The 20,721-nt window shown below is 34.2% G+C and overlaps 6 protein-coding genes across 7 annotated transcripts; 2 read left to right on the top strand and 4 right to left on the bottom strand.

Annotated features, from left to right (window-relative positions):
- The first annotated feature begins 557 nt into the window (after positions 1-557).
- Ufd1 (ubiquitin fusion-degradation 1-like) lies at positions 558-1,806 on the top strand. Its single transcript, XM_090172521.1, has one exon. It carries the CDS (start codon positions 806-808, stop codon positions 1,724-1,726), a length of 921 nt encoding a protein of 306 aa, XP_090028647.1. The 5' UTR covers positions 558-805; the 3' UTR covers positions 1,727-1,806.
- Positions 1,807-1,947: 141 nt separating this feature from the next.
- Positions 1,948-6,036, top strand: LOC149948777 (uncharacterized). 2 transcript variants are annotated; one of them, XM_090173907.1, is made up of 17 exons: positions 1,948-2,172; positions 2,266-2,400; positions 2,472-2,729; positions 2,792-2,977; positions 3,054-3,203; positions 3,267-3,413; positions 3,474-3,783; positions 3,845-4,054; positions 4,316-4,516; positions 4,575-4,757; positions 4,870-5,035; positions 5,101-5,167; positions 5,239-5,355; positions 5,422-5,492; positions 5,551-5,632; positions 5,694-5,789; positions 5,848-6,036. In XM_090173907.1, the coding sequence occupies exons 1-17, from the start codon at positions 2,101-2,103 to the stop codon at positions 5,938-5,940; spliced, it is 2,544 nt and encodes an 847-aa protein (XP_090030033.1). In that variant the 5' UTR covers positions 1,948-2,100; the 3' UTR covers positions 5,941-6,036. The 2 variants fall into 2 exon arrangements, with proteins under 2 accessions (XP_090030033.1, XP_090030034.1); XM_090173908.1 differs by lacking the exon at positions 1,948-2,172 and having other exon boundaries at positions 2,266-2,404.
- Positions 6,037-6,152: 116 nt separating this feature from the next.
- On the bottom strand, positions 6,153-7,536 carry LOC149948776 (uncharacterized). Its single transcript, XM_090173910.1, has 3 exons — positions 6,733-7,536; positions 6,525-6,667; positions 6,153-6,460 (listed from the first exon to the last, which is right to left on the bottom strand). The coding sequence occupies exons 1-3, from the start codon at positions 7,410-7,412 to the stop codon at positions 6,213-6,215; spliced, it is 1,071 nt and encodes a 356-aa protein (XP_090030036.1). The 5' UTR covers positions 7,413-7,536; the 3' UTR covers positions 6,153-6,212.
- Positions 7,537-7,592: 56 nt separating this feature from the next.
- On the bottom strand, positions 7,593-10,790 carry Vps52 (vacuolar protein sorting 52). The gene is made up of 14 exons (XM_090173909.1): positions 10,507-10,790; positions 10,321-10,449; positions 10,191-10,258; positions 10,023-10,136; positions 9,905-9,966; positions 9,455-9,839; positions 9,197-9,388; positions 8,982-9,137; positions 8,804-8,922; positions 8,621-8,744; positions 8,355-8,558; positions 8,117-8,294; positions 7,862-7,980; positions 7,593-7,798 (listed from the first exon to the last, which is right to left on the bottom strand). Exons 1-14 carry the CDS (start codon positions 10,565-10,567, stop codon positions 7,652-7,654), a joined length of 2,058 nt encoding a protein of 685 aa, XP_090030035.1. The 5' UTR covers positions 10,568-10,790; the 3' UTR covers positions 7,593-7,651.
- Positions 10,791-11,504: 714 nt separating this feature from the next.
- LOC149948774 (small ribosomal subunit protein uS13-like) lies at positions 11,505-12,481 on the bottom strand. The gene is made up of 5 exons (XM_090172520.1): positions 12,368-12,481; positions 12,086-12,184; positions 11,939-12,025; positions 11,684-11,877; positions 11,505-11,620 (listed from the first exon to the last, which is right to left on the bottom strand). Exons 1-5 carry the CDS (start codon positions 12,464-12,466, stop codon positions 11,542-11,544), a joined length of 558 nt encoding a protein of 185 aa, XP_090028646.1. The 5' UTR covers positions 12,467-12,481; the 3' UTR covers positions 11,505-11,541.
- A 6,651-nt stretch (positions 12,482-19,132) lies between these two features.
- Positions 19,133-19,959, bottom strand: LOC149948773 (uncharacterized). The gene is made up of 5 exons (XM_090171149.1): positions 19,871-19,959; positions 19,676-19,798; positions 19,476-19,592; positions 19,330-19,417; positions 19,133-19,255 (listed from the first exon to the last, which is right to left on the bottom strand). Exons 1-5 carry the CDS (start codon positions 19,957-19,959, stop codon positions 19,148-19,150), a joined length of 525 nt encoding a protein of 174 aa, XP_090027275.1. The 3' UTR covers positions 19,133-19,147.
- Positions 19,960-20,721: the final 762 nt, after the last annotated feature.

Genomic DNA, 20,721 nt, shown 5'->3' with positions numbered 1-20,721 from the left:
GAATGCCAATGAAAAAAAATGCTTTATCTTCGTTTTTTCACCCAAAATGCAGAGGACCTTAAAGTTGACTTTTTTCTTCGCGTAGAACAACAACTGTAACACATGTATTAAGGGCATACTTAGTCCCGTCTGAAGTTGATTTTCCTATCTAGATCACTACGAAAGTACTAAAACTTGCTTCGGAAACCGGTGTTCATTATGATTTGCCTCGGGGGGATTTCAAGAGTTTTTTTCTTCTTCCTTTAGAAATGACGATAAAATGTTCCCAAGGTTTCTTAGGGGAATGTTTTAGTTGAAGATTATTCATGTTTGATCCACTTTAGGTATAAAACTAGCTTTTTTTAAATACTCATATTATTAATAATGACTATACACTAATGTAAAAACGGTTATTATAAATCTTGAATTTTTATTATCAGGGCTACATTAAAGATTGTTCTACAATTTTTCATGATAAATTAAAGTGATGAGCGCTAACGACATCTAGTAGCGTTTTTGTATTCTAGAAAAAAAAATTGAGGCGACATCTAGGAACAATAATAAAATTTATAACAAAAACTATAGAATGACAAACGTTATTCGAAGCTTCAGCGTTTTTGGTTATTAAAATTTAAAAATAGCCTTTTTGTGATTGTAAGACGATTTCCAAGTAAATTACACAGTATTATGTTTAAAATTGTTGGGTAAATACTATTATTCTTGTGAATTAACCTAAGCCGAGGCTTTCTAGACGTTAAATTTTGTTTAATACTTTTCTACTAAGCCGAAGCGTTATAGACATTACATTCTGGTTCTGCTTAAAAATATGTTTCCTTTCAACATGTTTCACGAGCCACTCCGACCTTTTAACACGCAATATCGGTGTTACTCGGTTTCTATGTTGCCTGGTAATGAAAGACATGATGTGGAACGTGGAGGAAAAATCATAATGCCTCCATCTGCGTTAGACCAGCTGACACGGTTAAACATTGTTTATCCAATGCTTTTCAAGTTGACCAATAAAAAAGCTGACAGAATTACTCATTGCGGTGTCTTGGAATTTGTAGCTGATGAAGGAAAAGTGTATCTGCCATATTGGTTAATGAGGAACCTTCTCCTTGAAGAAGGAGGAATATTGCACATTGAAAGTGCCACTTTACCAGTTGCCACGTTCTCTAAATTTCAACCACAATCGGAGGACTTTCTGGACATCACAAACCCTAAAGCAGTTCTGGAAAATGCCTTGAGAAACTTTGCTTGCCTCACAACTAATGATGTCATTGCTATAGAATATAATAACAAGATATATGAACTTTGCGTCTTGGAATGCAAGCCTGGAAAGGCAGTGTCCATCATAGAGTGTGATATGAATGTTGAATTTGCACCTCCGGTTGGCTACAAGGAACCAGATTTCAAAGCCGAGCGTGCCAAAAAGTCTTCACAACCTATGCAAGAAGATGATCCTAATGCGGAACTCTATAAAGCAGAAATTGAAAATGCTTTCATGGCTTTCACCGGAAAAGGTGTTAGATTGGATGGGAAAAAGAAAAACTTAGAAGTGGAACCAAACTCCCAGAAAATTGCTGCGAAACGTGGAATTCCGGACTATGATTATGAATTTGGAACAATTAGATTCATACGTTTGACAAAGAGTATCCAGAATGGAAACTCTGAGAAAATTGAAGATTCATTTTCAGCTTTTTCTGGTCAAGGGCAAGTACTCAAAAAGAAGACACAGAAAAATTAATTATTGTTCGAGTTAAGCCCAAAATGTAATTTATTTAATTACAGTGGTGCATTTGATATTTAAATAAATTCTTATTTCAATATTGTTTTTTTCTTCCTATGCCACCAGAAATTGAGGTTGTTGCACACTTAGAAATTCTTCTCTGAGTTTATATTATTTTTTTTATCATTTGTGTATTCATTTTCCAGAGGGTGGATTGCTTTTACAAACATCCTCCCATAACCTTTGAAAGTTTTTATTCGCCTTTAGTGCTCGGTTCGTTTGCTCATTGGTTGTTTCATTTTGGGAAAATGTTTGAATTTTCGTGCATTCCGTTTTTCGCTGAACCTGGAACGTAAATAAATACAGAAATAACTAGTATTTATCTTAAAATTATGAATGAATATTTTAATTCTGTATTAAATTCCAAAGTTAAGTTGGGATATTTGCAACCTGTTTGTAGACAAGTGAGTTTATGGCTTAAATTTTAATTTTGACTGCGTCAAGTTCGTTGAGTTTTATTCCTTAAGCCTTTGCCATGTATTTTATTTTTGACATAGGGGAAAAGTTTTATATCTTCTTGCGAAAAAAACACTGTAACCGAAAATTGTATAAACGATTTCGCCGATGTGTTATCTCATTTAACATCCAGCTTAAAAAATAATGATATTTGTCGAAATATGGATAACAACCGGGTAGGTAAACAGCTGCAGCGAAATATTTCAGGAGCTCCATTTTAACCTTCTAACTTCTTTTATTTTGGCAGGATTTTCTGTCTTTGGTTACTACGTTTGAAAATGATTTAAACGACAAAGTTCATAAATTGAGGGACATAAAAAGCACTTCAGACCACCAATCCGTTATTGACACTTGTAAAACTATTATGAAAGCGTGGCTTCAGCTTATCCTGTTATGGGAAAAAGTCCAAACTAAGGAGATAAATACTTTAGCGTCAAAAGTTAAAGAATGTATCATTATGGTTCTAAATACAAATAGTCCAGAACTTTTAGTTAAAAATTTTCAGGTAAATATGTGTTATCTTATAATTTGTTCTGAAAAGTTAAATGATTTATATCCAAATTTCAGGACTTGTGCAGTACCATCTTAACCTTTAAAGAATCAGTATCTGTTTATGCAAATCAGTTATTTGATTCGAATTCAGGAAAACTATTGCTTCTTTTTGAAAATATTGCTAGACTCCTTTCTTCTCTGTCTAAAACTGCTGAACTTAAATTCAAATACCAAGGACTTAAAGACGATGACAAATATTTGGTAACCAAATATTCAATATGTCATAAGTGTAAAAAGAAAATAGGGTTTGATTTTTTTATTATTTTGATACTCATAGAAATGTGGAAAATTTTGCTGCGATTCAATTTTATTTTTCGTATCGGAGGTAACATTAGTGTTTAAGATTCCTTGTAATTTATCCAACACCAGCGAAGATAATCGATCCACTTCGGATTCAGTTCCGTGTTTTATTGACTTGATTGATGAGGTTTGTTTAATTAATAATATCAAAGTTACTCTTATCCTTATGAGTACTAATTATGTTATTTAGATTCAAGACGAAGTAACCATACGAAGGAAAAACCCTGATGTGGAAAAGCTATCCAAGAATTTGATAGCTCTACATTGGTTCTGTTTCAAGTTGGTTCCACTATGCAACAAAACTTTGCATCAACGTATAATGGAATCCATGGAAAGGGTATTTTAACCATTTCCTGAATTTATTTTCACATATCTGTGTAATTTTTAAAATATTTAGCTGCTGGACTTGCAAGAAGAAATAGTTAAAAAGATAGAGTGTTCTGAAATCATTTTAGACGAGTTGGAAACCATGGAAAAATTAGTCAATATGGCAATTTTGAGAATCTTGCTTGATTTTGCTATAAATTGTCATAAAGAAGAAAGCAAAATTATGAAAAACATTATTAACGTGGTTAAAGAAAACCAAAGCGGAAATTTAGAACAGTTTCAAGCAGATTTTCAGAATCACTTAAAAAATTTGGGTGAAATGATAGAAAAACTTTGTCTTGTGATTGAAATCATTTTAAATTGCTGCACATTTAACACTGGTAATTTTAATTTGTCTAAATTGTTTAATCTTCATCATTAAAATTTCTCTAATGCCCTTAGCCAAATGGTGGATTTCAGTTTGTTCCAAAAGATTGTTATTTGTCAATGAATCTTTAATATCTTGTTTGGAGGATTATGTCAAGGATCCTAATAACGTAGCTACCATTCACCAACTAAATTTGGTGAAGAAGGAATGGGATATCATTCTCAAACTAACCCTTAACAACGTATTTACCATTACTGACACTTCTGAAATGCTAAAGCTAATTGGTAATATTGGAAATTGAACTACACTGACAAGGAGAAATCCCGAGGGGTTTCTCCACAATATTTTTCAAACTCTGGGGTTAAGTAGATCTTCATGTACCTTGAAAGTGCGTAAAGGGAAAAATTTTATCAATTTTACCCAATTGTTTAGCCAAAATTTTTAATTTTTTGAAAATGTCCAGAGTTTGAAAAAAATGGTGAGAAACACCTCGGTATGTCTCCTTGTAGGTTTATGGAATATATTTATATATTTTTTTCCCAAAGATGCAAATGTGAAAACAGTCTTGGGAGAAATGGAGGATGAATTGATTGACCAAACTGATATGGTGCAATGGAAAAGTCACACGCAGAAAGTCACTACATTTGCCAAAATTACTCTGCGGGTTGTGGAGGCCTTCTCCATGACAAAATTAGGTCTAAATGGAAAAAAGGCGTTGAAACTAGCTTCAAATCAAGTTATTTGTTGTGAGAGGTTGTCTAAACCGATTGTTATTACCAAATTACTTATAACATCAAATTTTAGCCATAAAGAGTGTTAATCTCTTCCAAAATACTTTTATGGATGATCCTATGAATGAGGATGTGAAAAAGAAAATGTTGCTCTATCTTAATAACCTTGAAAAAGAAATAGAAAGGATTTTATCACTTTGTAATGATGTTAAATCATCAGATTTGTATAATACCACAACAGAGTCTGAATTAGATGGTAAAAAATTTATTTAAAAAAATTTTCAATATTAAAAAAAATTTCTTTAAAGTAAATAATAAAATATTGTTTTTTAGATATTACAATGAATAAAAATAATTTTTTTCTTTAGACGAAACGAAAGCTGAATTTGGAATTTCAGATATTTTGAATGAGCTAACCATTGACGAAATGGTTGAGAAAAATTCTTTTTCTTCCATGCTGGAATTTGTTTGTTCTGTCATAAGTCAAAAAGACGTGAATGATACTGAATCGAAGATATTCTCCAGCCTGAGTCTGTAAGTTTTGTTGAATTTGAATCAAACGTATTTCATTCAATGGTTCTCATTTTTAATTTTTTCAGAGATTTTATGCGAGAAATGTCTAAATTATCCGCATCTGAGCTTTTTAAAAAACAGAAGAAATTAATGGTTTAATTTAACATTCTTTTTTCACATTGAAAAGACTTTTGATGCTTAGATTTAAAAAAAAATTCTACTAGGTTCAAGCAAAGGAATTGTTAGCGGAACTTGATAGGTTCTCTGGGTCACCCTTGTTGCTAGAAATTTCAAAGGATATTTGCTGTTACACCTTACAAGTTTTAAATCATAATGAAGAGGTAAATTTCGTAATCATGTGTATTATTAAATAATCGATTATATTCTAATAATTTATTTTAATTTAGAGCGAAACTGTTGACATCCAAGTTCTAACCAAGAACTTAAAAAGAGGAATTTGCGAAATAACTAACATGAAGTAATCTTTAATTTATTTTATTAAGATTTGGTTTTTAATGACGTTATTTTTATTTTAGAGTTCTAGTAGAACTATCTAGCCTCTTGAGGCGCTTAGAAATGCTAACAAATGAAATTGAACATAGTAAAGTTGATCCAAAGGTACGTCATTGCTTCAAATTAATTTTATTTGGCTATACACTTTAATTGCATTACCTTATAGACATCCTGTGATACAAGCTCGATTATTTCAAGAACAACTAACCTATTCAAGCAATTAATAACTTTAATTGAAACCGCTGAGAATTCTAAAATTTTGGTAAATTATCTTTTATCTTAATTGTGATACAAATTTTATATTTTCATTTTGATTATAGGTTCATAACCAAAGCAATGCAAAGAATTTGAAAAGGTCATTTCGCAGTTTGGGATTTAATTCTACTGTTGGAATATTCAGCGAGGGCATTTAGTGTCCGCATGTTTTAATACTTTTAAATGTCATTTAAATTGTGTTCTGGAAACATAAGGCGGGATATTTTGTTAAGAAATGGATTTCTTTGAAACAGACAAAAATGTTTATATTTTATATAATACTAAAAAAAAGAGGGTATTTAAAAAAATATGCATTGTGTATAATAAGGATTGTTAAAACCAAAGGTTTTTTTAAAATGATAGTTATCAGTTTTGTATAAAAGTATCTAGACGTTTCAAGGACTTTTTGCAACTTGATAAACCCACTCTGTCACTGAGTGACATTATACCAAGAATTTGCGTCGCAAATTTCGAGAGGCATATATGTGATTGGGAGGTAGATAAGTTCACTTGATTGCATCTGTTTAGGTAAATCACTTTCATGTAGACTAGAAATAGGCGTTCCTGCCATAGTTTCTGTAGGTTTGCCACAAAGAAGTTTCCTATGCTCCTCGTCAAAGTTTATCGTTATATAGTTAAGCAGATGTTTTAAACCATGATCACACATTATAATGTTACCTATAATGAAAACCGCAAAATTGAGATTAATTGATATAAAAGTTAAAGTAAACTGTTACTGTACCAAATAATAGATATTTCCGGTTGGGAACGAGATCGAATGACGTGGAAATTAATCTTTCAAGTTTATTATTTTCGAGCGAAACCACTTTTAAATCATTCATCTGATAAAAAGTACCTGATTCTATAAAAAAAATTTCGTTGTTGCTAAAAAGTGAATCTTAGTTAGAAAAATTGGCGTAAATAAATTTACTGTAAAATTTAATTCTTACCTTAAATCGATATATTTCAATTTCGTTGGTTTCGGAAAAATGTTTCTATTGATATTTCCTATTTTGTTGCCTTGCAAATCCAAATATTCTAGGGAGTTAAAGTCCTTTAATTCACCATCGTCCAATGATTCCATGCAGCCTCCAGTTATTTGCAAATGTTCCAAGGATTCCCCTTTTAAATTTTTAAATCCAACAAGAAAGGGTTCATTATTAAATGCGCTGTGTGTTATTATGATTCTTCTCAGCTTTTTCAATATTGCCAATTCGGTCCAATTCCATTTAACACCCATTAACGGGTTAATTATAATTAAATCTTCCAAAGAATTTTCCAATCCCGCAAAAGCTAGAGTGTTTTTTTCTAATTTAGGTTCTGACAGATGTTTTAATGAAAAGTTCCGGAAGGTTATGGTCCTTAGTTCCGTCTGTTGAAAACTATTTCTTGGTAAACTACCTTTGGCAGCCTTTCCATCAATGGTAAAGTTTCTAAATTCCCATACTTTTTGGTTGCTAAAACGAACCTGGTTAACTAACTCGAAAAATTCTTCTTTCCCTTTGATGTTAGAGAAAATCACTCTATCATTCGAGACGCATACTTTTGCTCTGCATTCTGGTACATCCTTAGATTTTAATGTAGTTGCGATTGAAAGCAAAAAGAACAATGAAAATAAGTAACTGGCCATTGATTCTAGATGGAAACTACGCTAACCTCTTTCAAAATCTAAGCCCCTAATATTTTAAATTAAGCTATTTTAGCAATCTCTAATCTTCTTAAAGTTTGAATGACGTTAGATAGGTATTATCTATATTCTTAAAGGAAATAAATTACAGTTTTTATCTTTGTTAGTATTTTCTCATAAATTATAGATAAGCGCCTTCTCAGAACCAAATTTTATTATACGTAAAAGTTTAGGAAAACAATTTAAAAAGTAGGCTTAAACTTTTTCACTTCCACCATTAAATGATGAATATTTAATATTTCCCCTCTGATTGGAATGTTTTTGAAAGCTGGCAAACTCAGTATTTTTTGGAAGCGGTGGTAATACTGAATTAGTTGAGTTAAAGCCACCTACAAATTACCCAAAAGGTTTATTTTAAATTCAAAATATAGAAAAAAGTGTAATTGCATCACCTGCAGTATATTGGTGCCATTTTTAAAATTAGTGAAAGACCTCATGATATCTTGATTGATATCCTCTATAGCTTTTTTCCACGTAGAATTGAAAGAACGTACGATACTTGCAACTCTCTCTGAAAACATATAGGAAATAAGTGGAATGAAACTTGGCTTCCATTTATGCAAATTTTCCCTAATGAGAGATTATCTATCAAGCTTCCATAAATTTGGACGCTTATGTTAAAGGGCAAAGATAAATAAAATAATTACTTTCTTCTTTTTTGAGATTATCAGCATGGCCCCGTTCTACGGCATTTTCACATTCTTTAACAAAACTCATTAATCCCCCAAAATGAGGACCCAAAGCTTCTTCAACAAACTCTTGGGTCCGGGCATTTAGCAAATCTTTGAAGCTCTCTGATTCTTTCGAATCTTCTTTAGTCCTTTCCTTTACAGATAGGAAATGATTATCTAATATTAATTCAATATTTAAAATCACAGGTCTTACCAAAAGTACACTTAACATCATATCGTAGTTATTAATTAAGAATATTAACTGATCCTTTCTCTCTGAAAACTCAGCTGCCATTCTTAGTATAAAGTTTTCCACTTCCCCTTGTAAAGCTCCAAGTAGGCGGGAAACTCTTTCACTGGGAAAACTTTCATTTACACCGACAATAGCAGCTGAAAACTCTGCATATCTCCGAGTTATCTGTAATAATATTTTGAAAAGATATACAGAATTTTAATGATTGAAGGATTGTAGTAACGTACGTAATGGGGTCTCATATCTATGGCTCCCAGTTTTTGTGGATCACAATCTCTAATACTTTGAATGTTTAGCTGTAAAATCATTTCAAATCGTGGCCAAAAAACTTGAAGTACAGTGTCCCAATACCTTTATGAATATATTAAATTTAAATATGACATTTTGCCATAATTTAAGAATAACAGTACTTGTCTAAAGCACCAACGGATCTTTTGTGCATTAGTATTTGGTATCTGTGCACAATATGAATGCAGAGGAACAAAGCAATAGAGTCATAACAATCTTGAATGTAGAGATTCAGATGTTTCTGAAAATGAAAATTAGTTTTTAAAATTATAATTTGTGGTAATTAAAAACTTAACATACCAAGAACATATTTAAAGTTTTCCCAAAAATGGCCAGAAATAAATCTTGACCTGCATTTGCCGAAAGCATGAAAAATTCTACCAGGAATAAATATTCCCTGCACGCATTATCAACCAACGCATATTGATGACTTCGAAATAAGCTTTCAAAAGTATACTAGATAGGATAATTGAAACTTTTAGCTGATTACTAACAGAGTTGTATACAGTTAATACTTTAGTTTCCGATTTTTGAGCTGCGTGTGGTACAATAATAGCTGATTCTAAATCTGTCGTTAGTATGTTTCCTCGATAACCCAAAGAGAATACTGTTGAACGGTTCTTAAGAGCAACTTTACTAGCGAAAATGCTTCTTTTAGCGGTGTCTTCAACACCCATTAGATCATCTTTATCAGCTACTTCTTCGTACTAATGAAACATAACCCATATTAAAGTTATAGAATGTTAAAAATGAACAACCCCTCCCATAATTACCTGTAATTTCATTAGCCTACTGACATAACTCTTAAAATAAGAGTAGTACATCTTGCTTAATGTGTCTATGTATTCGTCTCTAATTTCTCGAGCTACATCCCGATCATGAGTCATAAGGAACTTATAGAAAAATTTACCCTTCAGCAGGGCATTTTGCGGAATTTGATAATTAGTCATGGGTTTGCGAAATGTATAAATTTTCTGAAGTAAATATTCTCTAATTTTTGTGATGCTTTTAATTTTTAACTTTTCGAGAATGTCCCTAACATCTTGGCACGATCGCGATTCATTAAAAGCTTGTTCTTTAACGAAAGATATTTTGTGATCCAGAATACATAATTGTTCCATGAAACCTTTTTCCCCGACTGAGGTGTATAGTATATGGCTAAAGAGAGAAAATATAAGTAAAATTTAAAAAAAGTCAACTTCAAGAATTCAAAATGGAATAACTTTATCATTGATTCGTGAATGACCATTTCATCCACAAACTGACTTAATTCTCCTCTAACTGCCTAAATTAAGAGCCTTGTTAATATTAGAATTGAAATTACATTTTTTTAGAAATTACTTGTCTATTTTTAAGTCTTATATTCATGGAAACGGATTGTTGTTGTAACGTTAATATTTCATGGCTAATACTCCCAAGATCATTTTGAAATGACAATAACATTCCTTCCATCCTCTGAAATATATCTAATTAGAAATTTAACTTTAAAACAAAGCCCTTTCTAAGTACCTGCAAAATATCATCACACGCAGTTATTTGGTTATGAAGACTCGCTATATTTTCACTTTCATGTATATCTATAATATAATAATCATTAATCAGTAAGATTTATGGAAAAGCAAGTTTAACCTGAACATACAATCTTGAATTGAAGTATTCTCAACCTCCTTAAGTTCTTTTTCAATTTGTTGAGAATATTGACGCAAATCCATGCCTGATTTAAGGGCCTCCTTAATGAAATCATCTTCGAGATTTTCTTGAATATTATCTAGATATGAATTACTATTTACTTTTTATTTGTCTTAATTTAGATTTATTTTCTTGCCTGTAACTCCATCAAAGTTACTTGGTTCATCAACATCTTGCCCATATAAAACACTATTCATCTTGATACTGTTAGGAAAATTACCAAACTGGTTGGACTGAATTTTAGAAAATGAAGATGGCTTTTACACCCAATAAATGTTACAGAATATATTAAATAAGATCTTATATTTAAAACATCCCGTTTTTTCTGTCATATGGCACTCTGTGGAAACCAAAGAAAATAGACCAGAGGAATAGAAATTTCGTCTCGAGCTACTAGCTTCTGGTGTCAGGTGGTTTCTTTTTGCTTGTTCTGGGTTTTCAGAGTAGGGTAAGAAGAGTAATGCTATGACGTCATTTTATTGGCGAATAGTTCGAGTCCAGGTAAAAATGTTTTTCCAAAATGGCTGCGGTATGTATTTATTTATCTTTAGAATATATTCCTGTGTGTGGCCTTTTTAGCCAATAAATTCGGGCTAGCAGACGACAAAATCCGATTTACTCTCTTCACCACTCCTTTTCAGGAATAAAAAGAGTAAGCTTGAAATCCTTGAAAAGACTAATAGTTTATGGTGTAGAGTAAATAGTGTGTTGTCGTCTGATACGATTTTGAAAACTTGTAACGTCACAGCTGTAGTGTTAATAGTGGCCGCCATGACAGTTACCGTTTTTTATCAATAGGAAAATTACAATGGTCATGTCACAGGGTTTCAGACGACAACACTCTTATTATCAACCACGGAACAGGAGAGTAGTTCGTTTGAGGGTAAAAAGAGTACATCTTTAATCTGAGAACAAGCGAAAAGAAGTCCACCTAATGAGGTCTAATATTTATTCCTCATTATACCTAAAAACCACAAGCCTCATCGAAATGTTATTCACTTGAACTTGTTTGCACCTACTGGAAACTAGTTATTTTTCCTCTTTTATATTTTCTCAATAAAAATAATGTCGATGAGTACTCAAAGAGCGTCATCTAGGAAGGAAGGGCTTAACTTATAAAAATAATGACACGTGTATTTTTTCCTGCAAATTTATTTGATTTTTACAACTTTTAATTCTTCTTTTTAGACACACCAACAGTTCTTCCTCTTCTACCAGTAGTTTTGGTGTGTTGACCTCTTACTCTCAATCTAAATTAACATTGACACATGAGTTCCATTATTCAGAATATAAGAAATATAAAATATCCTTACCCCCAATAGTGCCTTAATCCTCTATGGGCTCGGATTTTCTTCAACCTTTCAAGATCTTCACGTAGCTTAATATCCAAAGCATTGGAAGTAACTTGGCTGAATTTGCCATCCTTGATATCTTTTTGTCTGTTCAAAAACCAGTCGGGTATTTTGTATTGACGAGGATTGGACATGATGGTAATTAGCTTTTCAACCTGCAATAGAAATTACAATTTAGTCAGAAATTTAAAGGATCAAGAATTTGGTCCGCCTTACCTCTTCATCAGAGCATTCGCCAGCTCTTTTATTCAAATCAACATCAGCTTTCTTACAGACAATATTTGAAAACCTTCTACCAACACCCTGAAAGAACACTGTATTATTATAATCATTCATGATTCAAATTTCCCTTGGATAATATACTTTAATAGCCGTTAAGGCGAACATAATTTTTCTGCGTCCATCAATATTTGTATTCATAACACGAAGAATGTGTTGAAATTTTTCTGGTATAACTAGCGACTGCAAGTGAAAAATGAAATTAATCCAAGGCTTAAACATGGATCATAATATTTAACAATGTTAATCATTTGTAATTCATAGTACGGTAATAGTATTAAAAAATAAATTTTCTGATGTAATTGATTATTTTTCTACATTATATAGGTACTTAAGTAATAAATCATTAAGATTAAATTGGATTACCATTTTTATGTTTTGGCTATCACCGCGCACCGATTTACTGAGAACTAAAGCAAAGACTAGACTATTCGGAACTAGTACCAACGATATGTTTTGGGGCATGGACTAGCCAAACCCATAAAACATATTTTTGTGTAGAAAGATGGGGAGGGGCTTAGAAGTACCAACTACGGTCAAAAGATGGCCCTCTTCAATGTATAATCATTGAGTTGGAAATATTAATCTAAAATCTAAAGATCCAATCAAATCTGCTCCCCGCGACACAAGTTTTTGAAAATTACGAATGTGTCGTCTGCTCTAAAATGACGAGAAAACGTTATCATATGACTCGTGGCGCCATCCATTATTTTTGAAAAAACAATATTTTTGCCGGAAAACGCGTCTTGTTTGAACGAACCATTGACGGCGCCTAGGGTAGAATGATAAAGTTTTCTCGTCATTTGGGAGCAGACGACAGTATTCTTATTTTTTAAAAACTTATTTCGCGAAATACTGAAATCCGACGTCTTGATTGGACCTCTAGATTAATATTCCCAACTAAATGTGTATAATATATAAGAAATGTGTACCTGGCATAGACAACAAGGCGTTTCTCGATAGCGCGTTTTCTCGTGAGGCTTTTACTGAGTTCGCGCCGGAAGTCGGGAAAATCGGGCCCCATAGACTCCCGCGGAGCATGCGCCATCTATTGATCCAATAATGAATTTTTGATTAAATAAACATTTGACATTTCCAAGATGGGGAAATCATGTCAATATGAGTTTTGCAAAAACTACGGTATATCATTAACTAATATTTCTGTTTGTTTAAAGTTATATCTTACTTTATCAAATACATTAGATCCTTCAACTTAAAATATTGATAAATAACTTAAAGCTTCATCCGTAAGACCAGCAAGTCTAAATAAGCAAGAGTATTTGAGAAACGCGTAAATATTAATCATGCAATTATTCACTTTCACAAATGGCATGTCCCTTGTTTCAATCTCCTCTTTTTGTAACGACATCAGTTTCGATGCATTTTCCAAAATCTTATTTAAATGTCCATTGACAGAATTTTCGTCAAAAATTACTCCTATTAATATTTAAAATGAAATAGTGCTTTAGAATTGTTTGATAAAAGCATAAACGTGTTTATGGTACATTCATGGTGAAAGCGTAAAATTTCAATAGATAACCCAAGATTATATTACTCACCTTTAGTTTTATTTCGTTTAGAAACCTTTTTAGAGCTATAGGCATGATCCATTATTGTTTTAAAACAATATAACGCAAAAAATATCTGGTATCTTGAAAACCGCAAGTCAAAAACCACGGCACAATTTTAAGTAGAGCTTCACGTTTTAACTAGATGGCGGTAGCGCTGCCAGGCTTGGAAATAAGGTTCATTTCGAAACTGGATTTTGGCCAGTGACTCCCAACTCTTGAATTATCTAAAGGGCAACGCAAGTGGTTATGCAGGTGGGGGGGGGGGAACTATGTTTTCTTCAACAAGCCGTAAGTAGGTTTTCCAAGGATGATTTTATACAGCGCGAAAGCCTTATTCTCCTTGGTGTAGCCACGTGGCGCAATTTCGCTCTCATTCGCGAATTTTTCGATTTTCTTCGCTGAGTTAGCTCGCAATCAACGAACCCAGGAATTTAGGCCTAGCTTAATTTATTTATTATGGAGAAAAGAACTGGGTTAGTTTCCGAGAGTTGGACTTTGATATTTTCGATTTAACAATGTTTTGGAATAAAATTATTTGTGAATTGAATATTTTTAATAATGGAAGTTGAAACATAAGGCCTTGGACGCGGTAAATCTCTGCCGCCAGCCTCACATTGGATTAAGAAAATCCAACACCACACACACTCCTACATCCCGTCTCCCTTAACAATTTCCCTATCATTATACCCCGACAGAATATTTATCTTTTTTTATTACATTTATTTTGTAGAAGTTTAGGATCCGATTTATCGGTAAGCACGGAGACTTCACTTTCCTCGGCCATTTTCGCGACTAAAGAATGCATGGATTTTGCGTAAAAACCGCGAGAGGCGCATTTATACAAAATAAATTCGGCAAATATGGGGTACGTTCAGCAGCGCTCATCGGACTCACCGATTACTAATCGGTGACATCGGTTTCCTACTGTACGCTTTTTCGCGTTTCCGGTTTTGACAAAGTCATCGGTTACTCACCGAAGTCATCGGCTGGAAGAGTCGGTTTTTCCAATGACTGACGTCATTACTACTATAAAAGCTACGCCATTTTAAAAAACACCGATGACTGAATAAAAGCGTTCAGCAACTTACGACGTCATTATGACGAAAAAGCTCATCGGTGGAAAATATCAAATCCATCGGATTTTTTTTTCGTTGACTGTTACTGAACGTACCCATGGTTCTGCTTTTTTACAGAGGGAAAGGCTATGGCAGATAGCGCATGCGCAGTCGTTCTTTTTATCTATATGATAATTTACCCCCCTGCATGGTCACTTGCGTTGCCCTTTAAGTGGTCACGTAGACCAGTTGGTTAATAATACGGTAGATAATTTTGAATAAATAAACTGGACACTGGACCAGTGAACCCCTAGCTTTTGAATAAAAAACTGGTCCGAGCAATTAATAAACTGGTCTTTGACCCAGTGACCACCACTTACTTCCAAGCCTGGCTACCACTTCCATGGAGGCAGATTTTTCCGACTTCCGCCGGGAACTCAGTAAGAGCCGGCGTTTACGCGCAAGCTAGAGCTTGATTTCGAATCTAGGGTAAGTAGTTATATTACCCTTGCTAACAATTAACATGCAAGCAAGAACTAGCAGTCCAGTCGTGAGGTAAATTCAGTAAAAAGCGCCATCTTAAATAACAATTCGAAATTATCAAAACTTATTTCGTGACATCTATTGACGGCTAAAAGAACAAGCGCGGAATTCGACGTAGGCTTAAAAGAGACGCAAAAAGGTTTGGTATTTACTTTACAAGTGCTAAAATGGTCAAAAGTTGCGCGTTATCACATTGCCGTAACTATAAATATAAATTAGGCACAAACGTATAATTATTTATAGGCCTATAATTGTTTTAAACTATAGGTTTCCCTTCTCTAAACCCGAAACACTCTCAAAATGGATTAGTGCCGTCAGCCGTGATAACTGACATCCGTCAGATGATCAGAGAACAATTTTGTTTGTAGTGACCATTTTTTAGACGCGAATATAGAAATATTCAATGGAAAACGGAGACTTGTACCCAACGCAATTCCAACTGAGAATTTATTTCATGTTGAAGTAGATTCTTCAACGGATATCTCTCAAACTACTGACACATACTTCGATCACGAATCTATTCGTGTAGATTTAAGAATAAATATTAATCTATTACTACCGTGCGGAAACTACTGTTACAAGCAGTGCATTTTACCAAAGATAATTTAAACTCGTACCCTAGATTCGAATACTGAGAGCTTTCCAATTGACGGTTTTGTTACGAAGCGTTTACCCTTTTCCGGCACGTGACCTCAGAAAAATCGGGCCAAATCGGTTGCGGTAAGGGGCAAACCATGGAGCGAATTTTTCTGAGTTCCAGCGGGAAGTGGGTAAATGCTATCGGCAAAACGCGAGAGAGTGATTTCGAATCTAGGGTACGAGTTTAATTGTTTAAATTATCTTTGATTTTACATGTCTAATATTTCAGTGGGGAAAATAAAGGGATATTCCACCTTATAGTTGAAATATCATTTTACTATAACCACGGCCAACTTTGATCTCTCGCGCTACAGTGGCCATCTCATTCGTTGACGTTTCTGTGTTAACCTATGAGCATAATATGTGTATGACGTGAGCGCCCCTAGCGGATTATTATTTTTAGAATAGCTTTTACATTGAAGCCAATATAAAAACCGAGCGTGGCGCTGAACTCCTACACGTTATAGTACAGTTTATAGGGGGAAAATCCTTGCTCGCGGAATTTCGACGAATGTGTTGGCCGCTGTAGCGCGAACAGCGCGTGATCAAAGTTGGCCGTGCTATAACCTAGTAACCTACTTTTTAACCCTCGGTCAAATATTATTTTCATTTTAAATTTATATTTGAATTTAAATTTCATTATTTATTTTAAAATAATATAATTGACGATTTGTCTACCTTTCATTTTCTACGAATTAATATATTTATTTGCATAATTAAAATTAAATAGCACCTTCATCAGATTACCAAATAATCATTTTCTCGACACCTTCGTGAAATCACGTGGGGGGGGTCGAAATAAAGTTTTACAAGTTTTTGGTGTATACAAAGATAATATAACCATGGGCAAACTACATCCTACAGGACTGGTAATATAAGCCTGGGGTACGTTCAGTAACTGTCAACGGAAAAAAACCCGATGGATTTGATATTTTCCGCCGATGAGCTTTTTAAGTGGCTGAACGCTTCCCGCTTCCAGCCGATGACTTCGGTCAGTAACCGATGACTATCGTGACTTCTAAACCGGAAACGCGTACAAGAGAAAACCGGTGTCAGCGATTGCTAACCTTAGTCATCGGTGATCAAGAGTTGTTGAACGTACCCCTATAGAACTTCGCTTCCATACAATCGCGCAAAAAATTTTCGGTGCATACAGCGCCACCCAGTGTGATTTTTTGTAGTTGAAAATTTAGTACAAGATGGCAGCCGCCATGGAGATTGAACTTAGACCATAATTAATTTTTAATGGATATTAATAATTATTAAACTAATAAATGATTTTTGTTATAGCAGAAGTATATAAATGAAACAAGAAGTCTTCTACTTAGCTTAATTATTAGCCTTCCCCGTGCATTCCATGAAATTTTGGAAGCAGACGTTAGGCCGACGACGGTAAAAATAGAGGTCACCAATGAGAATATAGGTTAGAAAAAGTAGTGTTCCGAGGTCAGTAAACACGAATAATGGCGTCACCCGGTTTTAAAAAAATTGTAATAATTTTAAAAGTCGTGTTACTTAATTTTAATCACGATTTATATTTAAAGGTTTTTATTATCACGGTATTTTATTTTGAATTGAATTTAACCCGGTATTTAATTCGAACTAATCTCTAAGCCTTGGTGGTACCGTGGTAGTTTATAAGTTATAAACTACCACGGTACCACCAAGGCTTCTTCTATCTCTATGGTTTCAACCGGTTATAAATTATAACCGGTTGAAACCATAGAGATAGAGAAGAAATAGAGGCACTATTGTATCTGCCGAAGTTGACCGCGAGTGCTGACCCCCTTTTCGCACGCCAATGTAGGAAGTAGACTTGTAATAGTGGATATTTTTAAGAGAGTCCGCTGGACCCGGACCCCTCCGCCAATCTGTTTTTTTCAACGAGTCCAGGACTCCGTTTCCGTGCGAACATCCAGTATACAATTCGATTTTTTTTTGTATTATCAGAATTTTCCCCTTATTTACACAATTTACGATATAATTGGAAGGAGTCCCGTGGACTCCTTACCCCTTTCTATAGATATTTTTTTAGGAGTCCCTTGATTTTTCTAAGGGTTTTTTGACGCATGGACTGCCGCTATTTACAAGTCTGGTAGGAAGCCATGAGATGGGCAGATTACGTGGCGCCATCGACGCGCGGGGAAATGAAATATATTATGCCTTTTGGAAAATCAACTGGATAGATGGTGTTGCAAATTCTGCCCATCTCCGCTTTCATACATGCTGAGTTAAGTCCAGTGGCGGCGTAAGGGGGGGGGTGAATTTTCCCGGTCAAACATAGGGGTGCCTTAACGCGGTAATCTTCCCTCTATTTCTTTTCTATCTCTATGGTTGAAACTAGTTGTTAGTTACCATGAAAATTACGTCATAATAATTCTGAAATTAAGACTCAACGATTTAAAATGCCACGTGAAAACAACCCAACACAACTTCTGTTACTTCCAAAAAACCAATCTAACTTATTTATTAAACCACGATGAAGATCATCGACATCAGTTGTAAAAAATTCATCATCATAATTTACTAACGTAAGTCTTAGTCTACAGGAAATGTTGGGCCTAATTTGGGTTGGTCAACCATATTTCCCTAATAATATACATACAAATATTACTATTATTTTAATATCTTGACAAATAAATATAAATAAGAAAAAATAACCGTTACATAGTTTTACATACCTTTTTCCAAGTTCTAACATATCTCCAAGGCCTACTACGAGTCGAGTATGTAAATGTATGTTGAAACACTAGGGGGAGCCGGGGGAGGTAAGGGGGAGCCAAAAGTTCGCGTTCCTATCCATAGATATAAGAAATGTATATAAAGGTCTAGATAAATTTCGGGGCGTCTAAGCCTAACATAAAATACGGAATTGACACCTAGCAGACACCGAGGAAGGCACGTGACCAAGAGCGCGAGCTCTCTTAGCATTTTAGTACTAAGTGCTTGACCTTTCCGCAGGCCGTAGTCTTTAGACACCATCTGTTGGCGACTTTTAGTATAATTTTTAAGCAGGAGACAATGGCAGCCATTGTCTCCATCGGTAAGAAAGCTCGTGCTATCGTCGCGAGAGCCGCTCTCGCGACGATAGCACGAGCTTTCTTACCGATAGATAGCGCCTTATAAGGATAGCCTGCAGAAATTACGCGTTTCAGCTAGCTGTCACCTCCGTATTCACTCCCTTTGAAATATTTTATCTAGACCTTTATATACGTTTCCTATATCTATGTTCCTATCCAACACGGAGGAGCCAAGAAAATGAAAAAAGGTTACAAGTTTTTTTTAATTTTTTTATTTTTTAAAAATCAATGTACGTCATCATATTTTCAAAAATAATATTAATCATGTCTCGGGCAAATCCGTTTTCCCTTTCGAGGATGTTTTCTTCCACGTCTCGAAGTAACCACCTCCTTTCCATTATCACCCTCCACACACGGTCGATAACACTAGTATTATTATAATATGTTTAAAAATAAATAATTAAAATAAGGAACTTTAATTACTATTTTAAGAAACTTACTATGTGCCTTGTTTTGCCTTGCACGTTGGGGGGTGGAAATTCCATGGCATCAGCCCTTTGTCGAGCCTCATCAACACTGTTGAAAAGACTAAAGAAATTTCAATTAATACGTATATTCCCTACCACCGATATGCTATAAACCGTACGTGGAGGCCGTTAGTATTTCGGATATTTCCGCAATTAACGCCAGCATTAACGCGTCAACTCGGTCTCCAGGTGCCTCGATTATGGGCCCCATAAACAATATAATAGCGTCAATGAGTCTATTTAAAATAAATAAGTAAAGAAATAAATAAAATAATTGTAATATACATTTGAAGGACTTATGGTGAATATATGAACATACGTTACGGCATTAGCATTCACGTTATTAATCGGCAGTTCATTTGGAACTGGGGGGATTGGATGCTGAACATCTCCAACTAACAGCGATGGACTCGGGGCGTATGGTAGAGTCTCGGCATCTGAGCTGCACACATTTAAATTGCCATTACATTCGGAAGAAAATAAAAAGAGTTTTTATGGGAAAAGTTATACTTACTCGTAGTGGAAGTCATTCGGTGGATTGAAATCGATGTCCCGACTGAAATCGCCGGAACTCTCGGAATCTGAATGAGGGCGTTTAACCATTTCGGAAGATTTTTAAGATGAGGGGTATTGAGACTGAATATTAAACTGTGAATTCTCGATGGAAGCGACATGGGTTTTTATACTCTGCCCGAACTTTGTATTTTGATTACACATGCTAACTTCCCAATCAAATCATTGTAATACGCATTGAAATCAAACAAAAATAAATGTCTGAATCTCGCAAATATCCATATCTATCTCGATGATAAATAAATAAACAATTAAATGCGGTATCAACGATCAATTGCTTATCTAAACTTTCGGTTATTTTTCCGAGCTGGACGTAATTAAAACATCATGACTATAAGATATCACTGTATATTCTAATATCGTCATTTTAAAATGTGTTTGATATTAAAATAACCCTTGGATATAGCGGGTCATCGATTATTGCCATTTTTCTCATACGTCAGGGTTCAAGTTTCTTTAAAGCTACGTCATCCCTATGATATCAACGTATATTATCATTTTCAATTAATTTAATTTAATGTAGTAATCACGTGGTTACAGTAAAATGGTATAAAACGGGGAGGAAATATTTGGTATCTACCCATTATAGTATTGAGAGTTACCAGTCATCTGCGTTACTATACTTATTAAATAATTTCGGTTCGAGTTAAAATTAAATATGTTTCCTTGCGATCAGTGCTCTTCCATGTTTTCCGTGAAGAAAAATCTTCTCCGCCACGTTCGTGAAAAACATGACGAACAGAAGTTCTCATGTAACGAATGTGGAGCCGCCTTTACCCGTAATGCAAAATT

The sequence above is a fragment of the Leiobunum rupestre genome, chromosome 4 (genome assembly GCF_980474605.1).
Source record: "Leiobunum rupestre chromosome 4, qqLeiRupe1.1.hap1, whole genome shotgun sequence".
Classification (NCBI taxonomy): Eukaryota; Metazoa; Arthropoda; class Arachnida; order Opiliones; family Sclerosomatidae; genus Leiobunum; species Leiobunum rupestre.
Note: the sequence above shows the minus strand (reverse complement) of the source record. Positions and strands in the feature narration are given on the sequence as shown.